This window comes from Primulina eburnea, chromosome 11 (genome assembly GCF_022965805.1).
Source record: "Primulina eburnea isolate SZY01 chromosome 11, ASM2296580v1, whole genome shotgun sequence".
Classification (NCBI taxonomy): domain Eukaryota; kingdom Viridiplantae; phylum Streptophyta; class Magnoliopsida; order Lamiales; family Gesneriaceae; genus Primulina; species Primulina eburnea.
In genome coordinates, this window is record NC_133111.1 from 3,910,788 (window position 1) to 3,932,079 (window position 21,292).

General features: G+C 36.7%; 2 protein-coding genes across 5 annotated transcripts; both read left to right on the top strand.

Annotated features, from left to right (window-relative positions):
• Positions 1–2,605: 2,605 nt before the first annotated feature.
• On the top strand, positions 2,606–5,255 carry LOC140805242 (uncharacterized). 4 transcript variants are annotated; one of them, XM_073161488.1, is made up of 5 exons: positions 2,606–2,836; positions 3,562–3,730; positions 4,263–4,350; positions 4,706–4,772; positions 4,997–5,255. In XM_073161488.1, exons 2-5 carry the CDS (start codon positions 3,607–3,609, stop codon positions 5,048–5,050), a joined length of 333 nt encoding a protein of 110 aa, XP_073017589.1. In that variant the 5' UTR covers positions 2,606–2,836; positions 3,562–3,606; the 3' UTR covers positions 5,051–5,255. The 4 variants fall into 4 exon arrangements, with proteins under 4 accessions (XP_073017589.1, XP_073017587.1, XP_073017588.1 ...); XM_073161486.1 differs by having other exon boundaries at positions 2,607–2,838; positions 3,414–3,730; XM_073161487.1 differs by having other exon boundaries at positions 2,608–2,838; positions 3,565–3,730.
• Positions 5,256–6,122: 867 nt separating this feature from the next.
• LOC140805065 (uncharacterized) lies at positions 6,123–8,121 on the top strand. Its single transcript, XM_073161250.1, has 3 exons — positions 6,123–6,283; positions 6,900–6,955; positions 7,121–8,121. The coding sequence occupies exons 2-3, from the start codon at positions 6,948–6,950 to the stop codon at positions 7,941–7,943; spliced, it is 831 nt and encodes a 276-aa protein (XP_073017351.1). The 5' UTR covers positions 6,123–6,283; positions 6,900–6,947; the 3' UTR covers positions 7,944–8,121.
• Positions 8,122–21,292: the final 13,171 nt, after the last annotated feature.

Genomic DNA, 21,292 nt, shown 5'->3' on the forward strand with positions numbered 1-21,292 from the left:
CTTGGGCATCCCTATGCCACGCTGTCGAAGAAAGTAGTTTGCATATTGACTCTGACTTGAACTATCCATTTAGTTTTTCGGGTAATCCAAGATCTGAGCTCTTACAAAGATATCAATTATCATCTTCTTTTTGTCTTTTGGACTTCTATTATTTGATTAGCTCGAGATTTTGAGAACTGACTCATTGGTCTAGTTAAAAGAAAAAGAACGTACTTTTTCCCTTGTTAAAATCCCAAAAAATTCTATAAAATAAATTGAAATGTGTATAATTATTTTCATAATTTTTTTCTTATTTGGCTAGTTTCTTTTCTCTTCCTCTGTATCATGCTCGATGTGCCTGAAAACATCAGAACAAGTTCTCTGTGTAGCGTATACATTCATAAATAAATATTTAATCACCTATATTTATATTTAATTAAATAATTCATTTAACATCTCTTGTGAGCGGGTTAGTGGATGTTGGACATTACGATTCCTATGATATAATTAATTATTTGTTATTTTTAATCTTTTAATAACTTTTAAATTTGATCGGAAAAAAATTTATTATAGTAGAATAATGCGATCTCGTATGAGACCAACTCTATATCTGAAGCCCTTCACCATATTACTATTGTTTCCATAAAAAATGTCTTTACTTTTTAAACGATCGATGGGGTTTTGGTTAAGATTAGAACTTGAACTTAATTCAATCTCAGAAACCAGCTCAAGTTGTAGGATTGTTCAAGTCTATATATGCAACTCTCAGGAACTATATCCAACAAAATTAGGACATCTTAGCACACTCTCCGATGTCCAAGAATGAATAAGTGAAACATGAAGATGTTAACGGGTGACACAACTATTAGTAGTTAAACACAGAACGGTGGACCTGAACTTTGATATCATGTTAAGAGTGAGACTTAACTCAATCCCAAAAATTAGCTTAAAGAGAAGATTGTCCAAGTCCATATATATAACTCTCAAGAATTATATCCAACTGATATTGAACATCTTTAACAGTTTTAACTAATTTCATCGTAGCAAGTTATTAAATATAATCGTGACAAAGTAACCAATTTAGTTGCATGTTTTTTTCTTTTGACATAATACTCTCACATATTCATTGTCATTACTACTAAAAATTACCCACTTCAGCACCAACGTAAATGACCGTATTTAGACGTGGACGTAATCTGATTACAAACATATTCATTGTCATTACTACTAAAAATTACCCACTTCAGCAAAAAAAATAAAAAAAAAAAATTAACAAATATGTTTGTAATCAGATTACGTCCACGTCTAAATACGGTCATTTACGTTGGTTAAAAGCACTGGCCTGCAAGGCGACTCGAGATGTAAGGTCTGCGCTTCGGAGCGCAGCGGATTTAAGAAACAAGCGCTTATGTACGCTAAGTGCTCGATTGTGCTCTTCATAGAAGTCGCGAAACATTTTTTAAAAAAAGTTTCTGGCAGACTAAAATCGCACTTTGGATAAAAAATAAAATAAAATAAAATAAAATATTTGAAGCCCTTAAACCATCATCTTGTTGTCTCGCTTTTCTCACTGCCTTCGCCTTTCACTCTCACCTCCGTCGTCTCGCCGTCCACTCTGCCCTGTCTTCCATGTCGTGTTCCTCTCCTCTTAATTTGCCGTCCAAAATTGGTAAAACAATAATTTTATGAATTTTAGTATTAAAAAAAATGATTGTTTTTTTTATTTGTTTTTTAATATGTAATTGTTATTGATTTTTCAGTTTTAATCATGTCAAGTACAATAATTTCATCAAATCGAAAAATATATTGATTGAGAATGAAATCTCCGTAAAGAAGATCAAACTAAGTATCAATGCATAATTATGGCAAATGGGTAAACGGATAAAAAGAGCAATACTCTTATAAATTTTATTTGGTTTTTTATTTTTATTATATTATTAGTGAGCTCTAGAACAATACGATTATGTTAAAAAATTATTTAATACAAATTTTAGTCCAACTAAATGTAACTACCTCCGAATAAATTAATTTTTTATAAGTTCCAAAATTATATAGCTTTCATAAGTATTTTAATTATAATAATTCTACTTCATGATTAAATAAAATTTTCACTCAACTTCTATCAAATGTGAATTACTATTTTTTCTTAATTACAATATCTCATTTATTAATTCATTTTAAAACTCAAAATTTAAATTGCACCTTCCAGACAAGGCCAATCATATTGTTGTCTTCTTTTCTTCACGCCTTCGTCCTCTCACTGTCTCACTCCGTCGTCTCGCGTTGCACTTGCCCTGTCTTCCACTTCGCCACATATTTACCCTTTCAAGATTGATGAAAAATAGTAAAAAATCAATAAATTTTCTCCACTCGCCACATAATGTGGTAGATAGATCTGTAAATAACTCGAATTAATTATAGATAGGCCCCATAAAAATAATTATTTATAGTCTTTTGCCGAAATCAACACACACACAAAACCTAACCTTATCCAATACTTGATAAAACTCGTTTAGCATTCTTGGTAAACAAAAAGTCATTCTGAGTGGCCACGTAAGAATGGAGAAATAGTCATCGTCCACGCCACTTTGAAAGAGACGGGGGGCGAACCGCGACAAAGGAATCACAAAGCTTCACAGAGATGAGCCCAAAAACAGTACAAAGACAGGGGAGAAAGGGAAATAGAATCTGGCCATTTTCAAAAAATGAGAACAATATGCGACCAAAACCAAGAAAAAGACACCATTTTTTGTTCCTGCCCTACTTTTGTACTTTCCATCCAGTCTATAAATAGGCCCTCTCCCCGTTTTCAAAACTTTCTCTCTTCTATTTTCGGTTGGCCTCCTCCTCTACAAAAAGGTATCTCTTTTAACTTTCTTTATGGTTTTGGTTTATTTTTAATGTTGATGTGTGTTTCCGTTGTTTTCTTTTATGATTTTAGTAATACTGCTATGGCTTTAGTTATATATGTGTGGGCTCAAGAGCAGGGTGTGCTGGATTTTTTTTGCCAAAGTTTTCGAAAAATACAAAATTATCTCCAATATATGTTGAAATGGTCCTGCCCGGTCAAAGGGATGTAATCCTGTAAATTGTGGGAGAACAGAAAGGGGCTGTAGTGGGTTTTTGATTTGGGGGTCAATATTTGTATCGTGTTCTTGAATTTCATTTGTTTAGATCAAGGTTTTATAATGCCACAGCTTGAGGTAGAACACATGGTGTAATTCATGTGCCAGTTGCATTCCAAGAATTGAATGTGTCCGGATTTTTGGCTCGGATAAATCATGGTGTATCCCTATTCCTTATCAGGATCATAAAGCCATGCATATTTTCGAAAAAAGGGCAGGATATTTGGTTTGAACTCCTGTGACATTTTTGTGAAATCAATGTTTACTCTGCCATCTGATTTTTCCCCTTGATCATAAATCATGTCTCAGCCCTTGAATACTGTCAAGTTTGGGTCTCTGGAGTTTATACTACAGTTAAAAGGAAGTGTGTACTGAGGCTTATCTTTTTTGACCACCCGATTCCTATATGGTGTCATTCATGAAATGCTTTAGTCAGCTCATGCATGTTTCGTGATGTAAGTGATCAAAGGTCGAAGGGGGATGGTTATTGAATTGAGATGTGATGGAAATCGATACAAAAATTTCACACTTCAATGAAGAGAGGCCTAAGGGAAACTGTACTCGTGTGAACGAGCCAAATACGCCAGTTGACATTGGTGCAAAGACTTCTGTATTCATCAATCAAGGTGAGTCGTTCCATACACTTTTTACCTGTTAGAAAAATGGTAAACAACTGAATATGAAGAGATCTGAACAGTAAGGATATAAAGATTTTATATTTTCGGATTCAGTCGTCTAGGATGTTCAAGGCCACCTGTCCATAGTGGAACTCATTTAATTCTCTGAAAATTTTTAATTTATTTATTTTGTCAAACAATAGCCATCTCATGGTCGAGCTTGTGTGCAAACATGCATGTTTCCCACTAAGGCCTTTATTATTACATTGTATGGGATGGAGTTATGGCCCTTCCCACATTATATGATTCAGCTAGAGGGAATTACTTTTTGAATGTTTGTGCTCTTTGGCATCTTTCATCATTTTGATTTGGGTTTTTTTTCCCGGTAAATACTAGATATTGTACTTTTCTTGGGAACACAAATTTACTTATATTTTGTAGGGCAGATGGTATGATAGTTTCGTTTTGAAGTATGTTTGATGCCTAAAAACTAAGAAATGGTTGGTGATAGATGTATGATACGGGCAATAATGTTATGTAGGCGCAACTAAATGGGAAGAAATTAGAAAAAAGTGGGTTGGAGATCAATCCCAGAAACCTGCTAAGGTACCAAAAGATCCAATTTTAAGGTAATGTGAATACTTGTGTTTCAACACTAAATCTAGATAGACTTTTTCTGTTCAGACAATTCAGGACTTCTTGGTCGTAAGTATATGACTGGTTTTTAAACTTTTTATCATTCAAGAATTCTGATTCTAATGTTATACATCATACAACTAACTAGTTTGGAACTCAAGCTTGTATGCTGCATTGTCGATTTTTATTAACAGATTTGAATTGCGTGACAACCAACTCTCATGGAAACATTCACTTTCAAATCTTTGTTCATGATGCCAGTTTACAGTTTCAAACTGGTTGGAGTCGGATAAAAAATCTTCATTTTTGGTAAATTGACTCTTTCTCCGTTGCTTCTTGCTCTTGCAGCTGGTCCCTGACCTATGATGATCTGCTCTCGACCAACGACCCTTTCTCAGAACCAATCCCTTTACCCGTAAGTTATCTTCATTCGAATATCACAAAATATTCACAACAAAAGTGCCAGTTGGTCCTTAATCAATCAAGAAAATAAGATTTTATATTCTACGCTCCTTGAATCGACAATAAGTTCAATTGTCGTGTAAGCATTCATCTGAAATGTGATTATCATCGCCCCCCCGCCTCCGTCATTCTGGGAACATGGCAGTGCATGAAATAGAGTTTTGATGGACTTTGCAGGAGATGGTCGATTTTCTGGTCGATATTTGGCATGATGAAGGGCTTTATGATTAAGGCAAAACACAACCATATAACTCGTCTCAATTTGGTGACATTATTCTACAATACAGCAGATGTTATCTACATATTACTAGATGAAGTAGTTTGATGTATACTCAATACATCATTTCGCGCAAAATTCGAAATATTTTTGTTTCTAATATTTTGTGAAATTAGAAATATAACCGAATTCGATGTAAAAATATTTAGAGATTACATGAAAATATTTATGCTTGTTTATTTGATAAAATGTTTCAGTCTTTTATTTTTATGCTTGTTTTATTCTTTTATTTATGTCATAAGCTTTGTCACTTTTATTTAACATGCGATTATCTATCTAGCGAGTATAAATTTCTCGTAAATTTTCTAAAAATATAAGCAGATTTTATTAAATCCTGTGTTATCTTGAATCAATCGAGATTACTATATTACAATAATATTTGATTTAATTTCAAAGTAAATATATAAAAATGAAGAAGTCTTTTAGAATTTGAAAAACCTAATAATTTCTTAGCCAAATTATCACGAAATAAATTTATGAGACCGTCTCACTAGAGACTTACTCTTAAAGTTATTTTTCGAAACATGAAATCGATTTAAAATGTCGCCATAGACTAAATCCATTTGAAATAACGAAATATAAATAGAGCATGTCTCTTTGAGGCAGTCATATTTACAATGAAAAATAATATTTTGATTAAAAAATAATATTTTTCATAAGTCGGATTATGTCAAATATCCGTATCATAAAAGTTGACAGTGAGACCGTCTCACACGAGTTACAAAATAAAAAATAGAGTGTGTCTCTTGTGAGACAGTTTTACAGATTTATATTCGTGAAATAGTGTCTATATTTACAATTAAAAATAATATATTTAAAATAAAAAAGTAATATTTTTTTAGAGTTAGATAAAAAAAATTTATCATTAAAAAATTGATTATGAGATCATATGGTATCATTTTTTTTTAAAAATAAATCACAAGTCAATTGTCAATCCTTACTTGTACCATTTAAATTTTTTAATAAATAAAAATTTGTATACTGAAAATTGCAGCCAATATTTAATTTATAATCCTTTTAAGAAGCCCACAGAAGAGCTGACTCAGTGAGCAAATAGGGACAAAACGAAATCCCTTCTTCCACCTACGCTGCCCTGCTGCGTATAATTTTTTTTGAAGACCACAAAATCAAGCCTAAATCAGCTGAAAAAAGGATCATTTATCAGCTGGTTTGGATATTTTGATTTTGTAAGTTTTTTAGGCCTTTTGTGTTATTTGGGTTTTAGAACTATTATTGGGTATATTCTAATTCAAGCCTTTATTGTGAATCTTGGCTCGATACTGATTGCGAGAATGAGTCCAAGATCGTGTTTTTATTAATGGGTTCGCAGTGAATTTTGATGTGTATTCTTGGTTCGATAGGTGGAGGCGCTTGAGAAATAATCGAGATTGTTTCTTTTCTTAATTGTGCAGTCATTCTATGGAAAAATGTTGGATTTTTTCTTTATTTACCGGATGAATTAGTGGCATGATCATCCTTTTTTTTTTCATTTTTTTGCGTGAATTTTTGGTGAAAAAAATAGGTTTCGTAGGATTTTGTTTTGGTATTATGGTGTTTCGTTGAGTTGAAGTCTCAAGCTATTTTGTAAGTTTCCGGTGGGATGCCTTTGACAACCTGATAATGGATGAATTTCTTTGATCGAAATTGAGTCTCTTTTTTTCTTTGTGAAAAACAAATAACAAAGATATTCCAAGTTTTATGTTTTAAATCTGCTGTTACAGGGGAAGCCATTAACAAATTTAGTTTGGTGAATTTAGTTATTTAGTAACTACTATTTACTTCTCTCTGAATTGGGTTTTGCAGGTTTTTCAAATTCGATTGCAGTGAGCTCGTCCGTCGGATGTATGATCTATGTTCAAGTAAGATTGATTCCAAATCTTTGCTGTTTCTCTAAGTAAAGTGTAATATTGTTTTGTTTGGATAGACATTTACATGGATTTCGCGATCCACCAATCCTAGTTTCTTATGAGTTGTACATTGCTTCGAGATTTAAGCACAATGTTTTTACCTTCTTTTTAATCCAGCGATGAGTATCCAATATCTTCCACAAATATGCAAGAATTTTCCACTGTCGATGGTTTTTTGGAAGTAACCGAAGACTTGGCAGACATGATAAAATATGTGGCAAATGAACCATCGGTTGGGCTTTTCTATGTTCAGAAGCATATCCAAAATGCAACGCCCAACCTTGTTAATCTCAAGAATAATGTTGTTGAAAAATCTCATGAGACGGTATTGCATACAGAAGATGCAGACGATTCTATATCCATGATGAGATCAATGAAAGAATGTGGTTTCCCAATTGTGGAAGAAATGATTGGGGAAATTAAAAAATCTCTTTCCATCATGTCAAATAAACAACCAAGAAAAGGATTACTTTCTAGCTCCGGATCGGGTTATATTGGAAGAACTAGCTCTTGGTCACCAGCCACCTTTGGAAGTGACACCATGTTTCCTCACCGGGATAGTGAAAAGAATGGAGGCTATTTGTCTGGTGTTTTTAAGTCTGCAAAACAGAAGGTCACTAACTTAAAGTGGCCTCAAGTCGAGTCTAAGGAATCGAGAAAATCTGAGGTCGATAATCTTCGGCTAAATCCTAGCCCCACATCCCCAAATGCAAAAGAAAGTCACTTAACTCTGCCAGAGGCTGAGGGTGAAGATTTATTGTCTAGTCAAGATGGTAAACAGCTTCAAGAAGAATCACGACTTAGTACAAGCTTGTCCGATCAAGCTTCACTCTCATTACACGAGAACTATGATGAGTTCAAGGCTGATAGAGAAATTAAATTAGAAGAATGGCTTGGAGGGGTCGCAGGCAACGAGGAGCGTCCTAGAGAGAAGAATTAGGGACCAAAGAGTTCAAAAAAGAACATTTTCAGTTGATGGATTCGTTAGGCTTGCTGATGTCTGAACCTGTATGATAAGAAAGAAAGGATGAATGGAAATTGAGTTTGCTTTGAGTCATGATGTATCATAGCTGTGCAAAGTTTGGTGAAAGCGCATGTTTTTTAAGATTTATTGTTTGTTCTTCGGCATCAACCGGTAAATGAATAAAAAAAAAGTTAAGTTATATGCATTGCGTATGCATTCTTGGGAGTACCTATTTTGCCCCAATCTTAATGAATCCAAAATTATGTGGATGGAATGTGTACATATAGCTGTTCTAATATCATGGTGGGGTTGGCGGATGTGACTCTCCTCTGCAACGTTGGATCAGTCCAATGGTCTTGTTGTGTTACCCGTGTTCCACTCTTTTGTCTATTTGATGGCACAGACAAGATTCTATGGAGTTCGAAATATAGACCATGATTTTCGACATCATTCTATCCTTAAATCGGATGAGATTTATGCAAGGATGAGATTTATGCACCGTTGCTCCCGATTTTTTTTCATTGATCCTCCTTAACTATTCAATTTTAAAACTTTTGCATTTATAGGTTCATTACTCTATTCACCAAGAGATGAAATCTTGAAAATTGTTAAAAAGGTTGAAAGTCCACTCTAAAACATTATACATTTTGTAAAATTTGTTCAGTTCTGAAGATGCTGAATGGATTGCTTTTATCGATCATTTTTTTTTATTTTAAATTTTAAAAATATAATTAGTTCAAAGGGATCACAAGTTCCAAAAAGACTATCTTTTCTGTGTTTGATGCTATCCATGTCCATTTTATTGAAGAAAAATGACTAAAGCATTTGATTCTGTTGATGCAAACTGGAAATAGACACTAATATATTTCCTTACACCACAGAAATTCGATATAGAGTAAATCAATTCATCTCTGTAAAATTTGACGCTGAGAATTTGAGACTAGAGAATTAGCATATTTACTGAATACCATTGATAGAAGTAGAAGGATTACAACGGTTGGTCATCAATGCTTGAATATCCATAATTCAAGCCACCAAAAACTACAAACTCGATGCTCACATAAAAAAGAATGAAAAGGAAAGGGATATAGCATTGCAAAAGAGTGTTGGTATAAAAGGTGCTGGAAGATGGGGGAGACCGCAATCCGAAGATGTCTGATAATGCATGAAAAACATAGAGTCTTTTCAACAGAGCTGTATTTCCATGACCCTAGAGAAAATAATCGCTTTTAGAGTCTTGGAGAAGTCGGTATGTGCGTAGAATGGTGTAAAGTATGCAGCAAGGGATTTGGAACACACAAAATTCTTTTGAAAAAACAAAGAGAAGTCTACATCTTTTATGCATGAAAAGGTGTAGGTAAAGTTTCTCACAGCCGGGAGGTTTCATCTGCAAATTAAAGATCTCAAAATCACGAGGTTTATTAGAGAAATAATACAATTAAAGATGACTGATGACATAAAAGTTACCTTAAAATATGGCCTTTATATTCTCGATTTCCATCCCTAAAATTTCCCAGTAACTTGCCAAGTCCCAGAGCTTGAGACAGTTGGAGGCAAAAGTTCATTCATGATGTCTTCAAAAATATTTTCTTGAATAGATATGCCATCCATGCTATCTGAAATATTGCCAATGTAATCTCGAGACTCAAAGCTACTAAGATGTGAATTTGAAGGTGAAAGGAATTTTATTCCTTGATTTATTCCTTGATATATTTTCCTTATCAATTACTTTCCTTTTGATAATATCCGTAGTATTTTTGCCTTTTTGGAGTATGATTTCGTGTGGATTCAAAAGACTCAAGATATTATCTATAAGATATATTATGCATATTTTCAATAGAGTTTGTTTCCTAATGAAATTGGTTTTCCATGTTTAATAGGAAAAAGGATGAAGTGGGTATAAATAAGAGGAGACGATATTGAACTCGTGGCTGATGATTTTTGGGAGTCAGAGACGAATTGATACGCAGAGACGGTTTCCGAGAATAGCAAATCTCGTGTCGTTGAAAGCTTGTTGCTGTGAAGTACTGACAACATCTGAAGACAACACCTAATCACTGTTTTGATTAGAGTGTTGAGTTTTGAAGATCTTTCACTTCTCAGTTGATGCATCTCATATTGTTTTGATTATACGGTTTGTTAGAGGTTTAGGATGCAATTTGTTACTCACCTTGTTAAGGGAGTTGTTTTATTCTTTCACTAGTATTGGTTTTTGTAAACTTACAAGTTTTTCTAGTGAATTATTTTGCCCTAAGGCACCGCACAAGTATTTTATACTTGTGCATAATTAACTGACTCGTCTCTCGTATTACTATTGTTCCAGTTACATGTTAGTTTGTTAAAAGTATAATTTCCGCTGCATGTTGTCGTGGGTGTTACAACACCTACGAACAACACCTACATTCTGATACACACAACATTCACCCTCGTCACGTTCACACTGTGGAAACTCAACTTTCAATTGGTATCAGAGCTTCCACTTGACGTTACTAAGTGAGATCCTGTTTTGTTTTGTTTTCAGAGTGAAAAGGAATTATGGAAGGATCAACAAATACTGTTTTTAGGCCTCCCGTGTTGGATGGATCAAACTATGCACTGTGGAAAGTTAAGATGAGGGTTTTTATTAAATCCATTGATGAAAGAGCTTGGCAACGTGTACTTGATGGTTTGAGTCCACCGAAACTCGAGGATGCTGATGGAGACACACGGCTCAAACCTGAAAGTGCATGGACTGTCGATGAAGTGCAATCTTCAAACTACAATTCCAAGGCTCTCAATGCTATATTTTCATCTGTTGACACAAGGATGTTTAATTTAATCACCACCAGTGTATGCGCCAAAGATGCTTGGGAGATACTCCAGAAACACTGTGAAGGATCTGCAAGTGTGCGAAAAACTAGGCTAAGAATGGTGACATCAAAGTTCGAAAGTTTGAGAATGGAGGACAAGGAGTCCATTCTTGAGTATGACTGCCGGTTGAGACAACTCTCAAATGAATCACATGGCCTAGGAGATCCCATACCAAACGAAAGATTGGTAAACAAGGTTCTGAGATCTCTTCCTGAGAGATTCAATGTCAAAGTTTGCGCCATTGAGGAATCTAAAGACACTTCAAACATCAACCTAGATGAATTCATGAGTTCTCTAAGAACTTTTGAAATGAATCTTGATCTGCAGAAAAATGATAAAGGGAAGACAATAGCCCTTGAAGCCTCAACCGAATCATATGATGAAATTCTTCAACTATCCAAAGAAGTGGATAAGTCTGATTTAGGTGAAGAATCGATCTCTCTGTTTACTAAGAAATTTGGTGATTACTTGAAGACCATGAGAGAAAAGAAGAGAATTGGGCAAAAATCTGAGCTGCCCAATAACACCATTTTTACAAAAGCTCAAAAGTTTACTCCTATGAAAGGACAGGTTCGACCAAAAACCGAAGTGCAAGTTCAATCTAATGTCAGAAACCTGGACTCAGTGCAATGTAGAGAGTGTTCGGGATATGGACACTATGCCAATGAGTGTGCCAATCGTCTTAGGAAAAACAAAGGCATGACTGTCACCCTGAGTGATGAAGAATCTGAAGATGATCAAGGATCAAATGAATCTGAAAATCACACATCATTATCTACTGTGATCAAGGAGAAATGCTCAATGCAAATCAATCCGTTGGGTGTTGCCACAGGTGTTGCCATACCTGGTCGCAACACCGCTTCGAATCCTGTATGCCTTAATTCGACAGTCCTTGGGGAGTCAAGTCAGTCCGAAACACAAGAGGTTGATGATGATGAAGTCACCCTAGAAAGTGTGCAGTCAATGTACGAAGAACTGTATGAAGACTGGATCAAAAGAACAAAATGAAATGCAATTCTCTCCAAAGAGAACGTTGAGCTGAAGTCTCAAATATCACGACTTGAAGTAATCCTGAGCAAGAAAGATCTGGAATTATGCAAAGTCAAGGAAGAACTGAGAGAAGCAACTCAGGTACTTGCCAAGATGAATTCAAGTTCATCCAAGCTTGACTCACTTTTGATGATTGGACAGAATGATAAGGCTGGACTTGGTTATTCGAATAGTCTGTTCGAAACTGGAGAATCTTCCAATGCAAAGGAAAACCAATTGTTTTTGTGAAAGGAAGTGTTGAAACCCCCAATACCACACATACTGAAAAGAGTGCACCATCAAAAGTGCAAATGTCTATCAAGAAGTCTAAATCCAGAAAACGCCACTTTATCTGCCACTACTGTTTCAGACCTGGACACATCAAACCCTACTGTTTTAAACTGAGAGAGGATTACAAGAGATGGGAATCTGAACAGGTGTCGTCACAGGTGTTGTACAATACCCGGCGCAACACTGCCAACAGAAAACCGATGGTAAAAAAGGTTTGGGTACCAAAGGCACAGATTCAATGCTCTGTTATTTATACTTCATTAAAGACTAACATTGCAGGAATATGGTACTTTGACAGTGGCTGCTCGCGCCACATGACAGGTTCTAAAGACCACTTGATTGACTTTGTTGAACTAAGGAGTGGTCATGTGACATATGGTGGTGGTGCTAAAGGAAGAATTGCTGGGAAAGGAACCTTGAATGTTGATGGATTGCTTAATCTACACAATGTGCTCTATGTCGAAGGGCTTAACTCAAACTTAATAAGCATAAGTCAACTTTGTGACGACGGTTTGCATGTTAAGTTTGATAAAGACAATTGTGAAGTGTTTGATAAGACTAATACTCGCATTTTGACAGGTACTAGGTCTGCTGATAATTGCTATCAACTTGGAGAATACATAGTGAGCAATCATTCAAAGGTGAGCGAATTAAACATGTGGCATCAAAAATTAGGACATACAAACTTCAAGACATTAAAGAATCTTGGTAAGTACGATGCTGTGAGAGGTATGCCTAATTTATCCTCTGGAATTCCGTATGTTTGTGGTGCATGTCAAAAAGGTAAGCAAACACGTGTTCCCCACCAAGTGTTGCAACACTTTGGGACAACACGGTGTCTTGAGTTCTTGCACATGGATCTTATGGGTCCAATGGAAGTGGAAAGTCTTGGAGGTAAGAAGTATTCATGTGTTTGTGTGGATGATTTCTCTCGCTTTACTTGGGTAAGATTTCTTATAGAAAAATCCGATACATTTGATGCTTTCAAGAAATTACATGCTAAGATTACTAATCTACATAATCTGAGGGTTGGTAAGATAAGGACCGATCATGGTAAAGAATTTGAAAACTCACACTTTGTATCATTTTGTGAAAAGAGAGGGATAACTCATGAATTTTCGGCCCCTAAGACTCATCAACAGAACGGAATAGCCGAAAGGAAGAATAGAACACTGCAAGAAATGGCTAGGGTCATGTTAAGTTCTAAGAATATTTCAAAGAGATTTTGGGCCGAGGCCTTGAACACAGCATGTCATATTTCAAATCGTGTGTACTTAAGGAGTGGTTCTACTATGACATCCTATGAAATCATAATGGGAAAGATGCCAAACCTCAAGTATTTTCATGTCTTTGGGTGTGTATGTTATGTTTTGAATGATCGAGAACATCTTGCAAAATTTGACTCTAAAAGTGACAAATGTTTATTTCTTGGTTATTCATCCAATAGTCGTGCATATCGCATGTATAATCTGAGAACAAGAACGACTATGGAATCTATTAACGTTGTGTTTGACGATCTTGCAGATCTAACAGGAAAAACAATTGAGGATCAAGTTGATGGGCTCCTGAATACAAGTGAGACACTGCCTAACACAGATGTTGGACCCGGTGTTGTAACACCTGAGACAACACCTGCATTGGCAGAATCAAATGATGAACCAGAAGAGAATACTGAAAATGATGATGGTATAACCGGTGATGGGATTGACATTCCCACCAAGATTCAGAAAAATCATCCATCATCTCAGATCATTGGAGAAACATTTGAAGGAATGCAAACTAGAAGAAAGGAGAAGGTAGACTATCGGAAATTGATGGGACTAGTATGCATGACTTCCGTGTACTCTCAAGTAAGCCACTCTTGTTTTGTTTCACTCGTTGAACCCAAAAATATAAGTGAAGCCTTAAAAGATGAATTTTGGGTTGATGCGATGCATGAGGAACTTGAACAATTTGTTAGGAATGATGTGTGGGATTTGGTCCCCAGACCCGACAATGTGAATGTTATTGGAACAAAATGGATTTTTAAAAACAAAACTGATGAATCTGGAATTGTTGTAAGAAATAAAGCTAGGCTAGTTGCTCAAGGGTATACTCAAATTGAAGGAATTGATTTTGATGAGACATTTGCCCCTGTTGCTCGAATTGAATCAGTCCGACTGTTGCTTGCTATTGCGTGTCACATGGACATAAAATTATATCAAATGGATGTGAAAAGTGCATTTTTGAATGGCATTTTGAAAGAAGAAGCGTATGTAAACCAACCTAAAGGATTTGAAGATCCACACCACCCGAACCATGTCTGCAAGTCGAAGAAGGCACTGTATGGGCTTAAACAGGCTCCACGGGCATGGTATGGTAAGCTTACGGAATATTTGCTTGACTTGGGCTTCAAACGAGGTGAGGTTGATAAAACCCTTTTTATTAAAAAGTCAAAGCAAGATATACTTGTGTGTCAAATTTATGTGGATGACATAATTTTTGGTGCTTCCTCTCAAAAGCATGTTACTGAGTTTGTTAATTGTATGTCTAACACATTTGAAATGAGCATGGTAGGGGAATTGAGTTTCTTTCTTGGCCTACAAATTAAACAAATGCATGATGGTATCTTTCTATGTCAATCCAAGTATGCCAAGAATGTGGTAAATAAATTTGCTGCTGAGAACACTAAACACATGAAAACTCCAATGGGATCGTCTGAAAAATTATCAAAAGATGATGTTGCCGCAGGTGTTGACAACACCCAGTATCACAGCATCATAGGCAGTCTTCTTTACTTAAGTGCGAGTCGTCCCGACATCATGTTTAGTGTATGTTTGTGTGCTAGATACCAGGCTGATCCTAAAGTCACTCATCTAAAGGCTGTCAAAAGAATTTTGCAATATATATCTGGAACAGTTGACTTAGGTCTATGGTACACCAAAGAAACAAACACCAATTTAGTGGGATTTAGTGATGCTGACTGGGCTGGAAACTTAGATGATAGGAAAAGTACCATGGGTGGGTGTTTTTATCTTGGTAACAATTTGGTGTCATGGTATAACAGAAAGCAAAATTGTGTGTCTTTGTCCACTGCTGAATCTGAATATGTTGCGGCTGCTAGTTGTTGTTCACAACTTTTGTGGATGAATCAAATGATTAACGATTATGGATTCTCAACCAACTGGCTGATATCTTTACAAAACCATTGGATTTTGAGAGATTCTCCAATCTAAGGAAGTCTCTCAGCTTGTGTACACAATGATCACTCACAGATGTTGTCCTGGGTGTTACAACACCTATGGACAACACCCAGCATGCATGTGCATTTTATTTTTAGGATGCTAGGCATATTTCATTCATTCTGTTTTGTGTGAAGTCTGTACAAAGTGTCGGTTACTGAATGGTGTGCTCTCAGTTGAGAATCAAACTTTCTAACAAAATCCTTTAAGGTGTGGTGTATGCTCAATCGAAGTCACTATGCTACCCGCATATCACATAGTCATGACTGATGTGAAAATGACTTGGAAACTTGGTGAGCAAGAAGGTGAAAAACAGAAAAGGGAAGAAAAATGAAACTAAATGTTTAGAAAAAAATGGAAAAAGCTACCTAGAGGAGTCCAATGAAGACTGTTCTTCTAGAGTGGGAGCTACCACTTCTAAGTCAAACTACAGACGGAAAAAGCTACCTAGAGGAGTCCAACGAAGACCGTTCTTCTAGAGTGGGAGCTACCATATCTGATGTAAACATTCTCAAGAAAGTTTGAGTCAAAACAGTGAGTGTTGCCTAACGGTGTTACCAACACCCACGTACAGACAGACCACAATTTGATCACATGCTTGTGGTGTTTCATTTTTGATCATATTTTAGGCATAAATTTTAAGTTACTCATATCGCTGTTATGTAAATTCATCATGTCCAGTGGGCTATCAGTTCTTGACAAATGAAATTCGAACAAAAACCCCGACCAACCCAATCTTGAAATACATTGCTATCTAACGGTTAGTGGGGTTAATTCGATGTGGCGTTTCACACTGCCTGATTTTTTTTATGATTACACCGGCTCGGAAAGTTACCGTTGGATGAGCGTAAATTCTGATTTGGAAAGAGGCTGCGGTTACGGGTCAAGAAAATGTTACCGTTGGAGGAATATGCTTAAATACTTAGGAATGGATGATGCACAACTTTACTGACTGATATTTCCTTGCACAGTATAAATTTTTGTCCTGCTCTCATTACTCATTTGTTGCGAAAAGTTATCTCTGTCTTCGGATTTTCTTGTGTCCCTTCAATCCACACTATTTCTTGTGTTCTTTATTCGACAGATAGCTGGGTTCGATCGTCACGACATCAGAAATGAAATGGCTGCAAGTTTGGGGGAAAAATCACCTGACTCAACACCCGCAGCCGAAACCAATGTGGGAGGGATGGCAATGGTCAGTGTACCAGAAGAACCAGTGCCACTGGAAACTATTGCCCCTGGTGAACCCGGGAATGCAATCGACATTGAAAATCCACCAGATTTTGAGGCTGTGAAGAGAGCTTTCCCCCCTGTCCCTATGCGTCGCACGTCAAAGAGACAAGCAGGGTTTGACCCTGACTTTGTTCCTACAAAGAAACCAAGGGCATCCACCGTCCCATTTATTCTGGATCCGGATTTCTCATCTGGAGACGACTCCAACGATGAGGATTTTGAGTTGGTGGCTCGCCCCAAACCAACTGTTACTGCAAAGGAAAGTGGTTCTTCTACTGGTGCCCACAAGCAACACCCAGTCACGGACAATCAAGTTGCTTCTGAAGAAAGGGTTCCTGATAAGCCTGAAGACGATGAGCAATCACTGGCCGAGTTTCTTGCTCAGCTTAAAGAAGATAAAGCGGCCAAGAGACAAATGGCTCAGGAGGAAGAGCCTGATTCAGAAATGATGAAGGAGTTTGAACAAAACCGGCCTGGCGCTTCTGACGACTCCTCCTCTTCGTCTGTGTCTGATTTTGAGTCAGAGGAACAAGGTAATGATGCATCGGAAGAGACTGACTCTGAAGCCAGTGAATCCTCTGAGAATGCTGATGTTGCTGCTGCTGCACCCGATGTTGAGGAGGATGTTGACAACACCTCCCACAACATTGACTCTGCTGATTATGATCTCAGTAAGTCCTTCTCTCCGAAGTTTTACTCAGAAGAGGCCTTGGCATTGTGGCCCATATTTATTCATCGAGAGTTGATTGAAGAGAAAAACATTGACTTTGATGCGTATGGAAAGCATAATCTGATTGAATTTTTGAAGAGCCGAAGGCTGCTCTCAACTGTCACTGCAGTCATGCCCTACTGTCGCAGAGTGGTACTGGAGTTTTATTGCAATCTTTTGAGGAGTGTGGCCGATGAGGACTCGGTGAAATACGGCAGAGTGTTCATTCGGGATCGTATTTACAATTTCTCGCCGACTGTGATCAATGCCTTCTATGACACCCCAGATATTGAAGAAGCTGAAGAGGACTTAGATATTCATGCTGTCACCACTGTGCTTACTGGAGGTGTGGTCAATATTTTCCCTGATCATCCCAAGAAATTAAGTGCTGCAAATCTCACCTCCTTCTTTTCTGTTCTACATAAAACTGCTATTTGGAACTGGACTCCATCAAGCAACACTACCACCGTGACTCGCTCACATACCATCATGCTATTTGCTATTGGAACCGGGCGTGCTTTTAACTTTGGGAAGCTGGTTTTTCAGAATACAGTGCAATACGCTCAAGGGGATTTCAAGAAAACCAAGCTCCCTTACCCTTCGCTCATCTATGGCATCCTGGAATCTCAAGGGTTCATTCCGGATATTGATGAAGAGCTCTGCCCTGTTGGCGATTCCCTGAAGATTTCCCCAGCGTACTTCAAAGGCAACAGAAAAGTCGATCTGCCTTGGATGGGTTCGAGTGTTGCTGCAGATGTTGGCCACACTGGTGAAACAACATCTGACCCTCTGCCTGACATTTCTAGTCTGCCCCCGACACCTCCTGCTGGCTATGTTACACTGTCCCTCTCCTACATTCGTGCTCAAATCGCCTATGGTCGACAACAGATTGATAATGCTAGGGCGACCATCGAGCATTATGAAAATCAAGTGGCTGATTATGAGCTTTTGCTAGCGGCAAGTCTCCATTCTGGACAAAAAGGGGGAGTAGACACTGCTGGGACCAGTGGGACAAAAATGGCTGATGAAGACGCAAACAGGAGTGAAGGAAACTGACTGATGTTTTTGTGGCTGTAATTCATAAAATTCTGACATTGGTGTGCCTTAACTGCTTCTGTTATGTTCTTAGTTTCCCCTTGATATTGAACTAATCGATGTTATAATCTGAGTGTTGCAACATCTAACCTACAACATTTAACTTGCAAATTTTACTGGGTTTGTTTTTCAGGGGGAGTCAACAACTGGTTGACTAATCCAGGGGGAGTTACCATTTTTACTGGTTTTGTCCAGAAATGCAAAAAAGGGGGAGATTGAAAGGAATTTTATTCCTTGATTTATTCCTTGATATATTTTCCTTATCAATTACTTTCCTTTTGATAATATCCGTAGTATTTTTGCCTTTCTGGAGTATGATTTCGTGTGGATTCAAAAGACTCAAGATATTATCTATAAGATATATTATGCTTATTTTCAATAGAGTTTGTTTCCTAATGAAATTGGTTTTCCATGTTTAATAGGAAAAAGGATGAAGTGGGTATAAATAAGAGGAGACGATATTGAACTCGTGGCTGGTGATTTTTGGGAGTCAGAGACGAATTGATACGCAGAGACGGTTTCCGAAAATAGCAAATCTCGTGTCGTTGAAAGCTTGTTGCTGTGAAGTGCTGACAACATCTGAAGACAACACCTAATCATTGTTTTGATTAGAGTGTTGAGTTTTGAAGATCTTTCACTTCTCAGTTGATGCATCTCATATTGTTTTGATTATACGGTTTGTTAGAGGTTTAGGATGCAATTTGTTACTCACCTTGTTAAGGGAGTTGTTTTATTCTTTCACTAGTATTGGTTTTTGTAAACTTACAAGTTTTTCTAGTGAATTATTTTGCCCTAAGGCACCGCACAAGTATTTTATACTTGTGCATAATTAACTGACTCGTCTCTCGTATTACTATTGTTCCAGTTACATGTTAGTGTGTTAAAAGTATAATTTCCGCTGCATGTTGTCGTGGGTGTTACAACACCTACGAACAACACCTACATTCTGATACACACAACATTCACCCTCGTCACGTTCACACTGTGGAAACTCAACTTTCAGAAGGTATTGGGCTGCTACTTCTGCTTGAAGTAGTCCCGACCTCTGAACATGGAGGCACAACAGTGCCATCACTGTAACTTAAATTCTTAGTGTTGGAGCAACTGGTTTCACCCAATAATTCAGCACTAACATTGAAAACTGGAGAAGGCAGGTTGTCGTCAATACATAAACTTGGCAACAAACAATTCTGACTGCTATTATTCTGGGGGTTTGAACTATTTAAGTTGCCATCAAACATCGAACCACAATTCGCATTCAGACAACCCAGGTGGTTATTACTGCTTAATGCTGATGACTCAACATTAGAACCAAAATCTGTTCCTGGCTTAATAATTGCACTCGTTACGAACAATGAGAATCGAACTCGTGATATTGCCTCTGATATTGGCGATTGTAGTTTCGAGCTCTTGTCATTTTACCAAAAATTATAACCGATGATAATGATGCATATCAAATCTTCTAAATCGTATAACATTTTAAAATTGACGGTTCGATAATTGCATCCCAATAAAAGCTAAGAGATTACCAATTTCAGCAAAGCTATGAATTCTAGTCAGCATGACCCATTATTGTCACCCAGATGTCGAGGGGCAGAGCCACTTGAATCACAGATAAAATCAGAAGCACTATTTGTGATGGAACGAGCCAGATCAATGTTGCTGCAACTTGCTCCTACCTGTATATCTAAACATGAACTGGTCAAGCCATCACTATTTCTCAATGTTCTAGACTCCTCATTAATACCATTATGAGCGACTCTAGGACCAATATTTGCCCTTGGAATGGAAGATCTGTTGCTGCTGACAACTTTAGCTTTTCTGTATAGATGTGAGGATACGCAAGAGAAATCAAAGCTGTTTTTAGAACTAGACTTTTATTATTTTTTAGGAAATAAAATATCAATCCCACAAAAATGAATTTTAGATTGAAAATATCACCGAGTTGTTCAGTGTCTAAAGTTTTAAGATGGATACCATGAAACCAAATCGGACATCCATAAAAAGTTATACTAAAGTCAAGGGCAAAAACTTGTGTGAGACGGTCTCACGGATATTATTTGTGAGACGGATTTTTTATTTGGGTCACTCATGAAAAAGTATCACTTTTTATGCTAAGCATAATACTTTTTATTGTGAATATGAGTAGGGTTGACCCGTCTCACAGATTATGATCCGTGAGACGATCTCACATGAGACTCACTCAAAGTCAAGATGCATATTTATCTGCCCAATCAAGTCGTATCAAAGACTTTAACCGGGTTGTATAAGAAGATCAAGTCGTTGTTTAGTCTTTGACCGATTTGCTTGCGCACCAAGTTAATATTTGTACATATCATCCCGACATTTTAAAAGATCATTTGACCAATCAATGCACATCATTTGATGTCTCAAGTTGTCAAGAATGTCTCTTAAAAAGACAGATATGATCAAACATTTCTCTCTAATGAATAAACTTTTCAGAAGTCGTTTATTGTCATTTTTATATACATATCAAGGTGCATTAATTGCGTCATACTATAAAGAAAAAAAAACAAAAGATAACTTTATTTTTTGTCGTCTATCGGTACAAGTATTTGTTTTGTTGTAGATTTGATCGTTGAAGGAGTTTGTGCATTTAAAGACATGATACAAGACTGAAGAAGATACAGATGCTCGTCTTAGCACATGCTTTATGTTCATATCTAACCATTAATGATCAATTTGTGTTGCTTTAAAAACTCTAGCTATTCAAGTTACTTGTTAAAGAGTTGTGTTTGTATCTTTCTGAACATAAAGTTTGATAAACAACTTGAGTTTAGGTTGTAGAAGATACTAAGAGTTTCGATATGAGAATATGATAAATTATAATTAAAATGAGTTGTTACAAGCTGTTTTAAAACCAAAGTTTTTAGTGA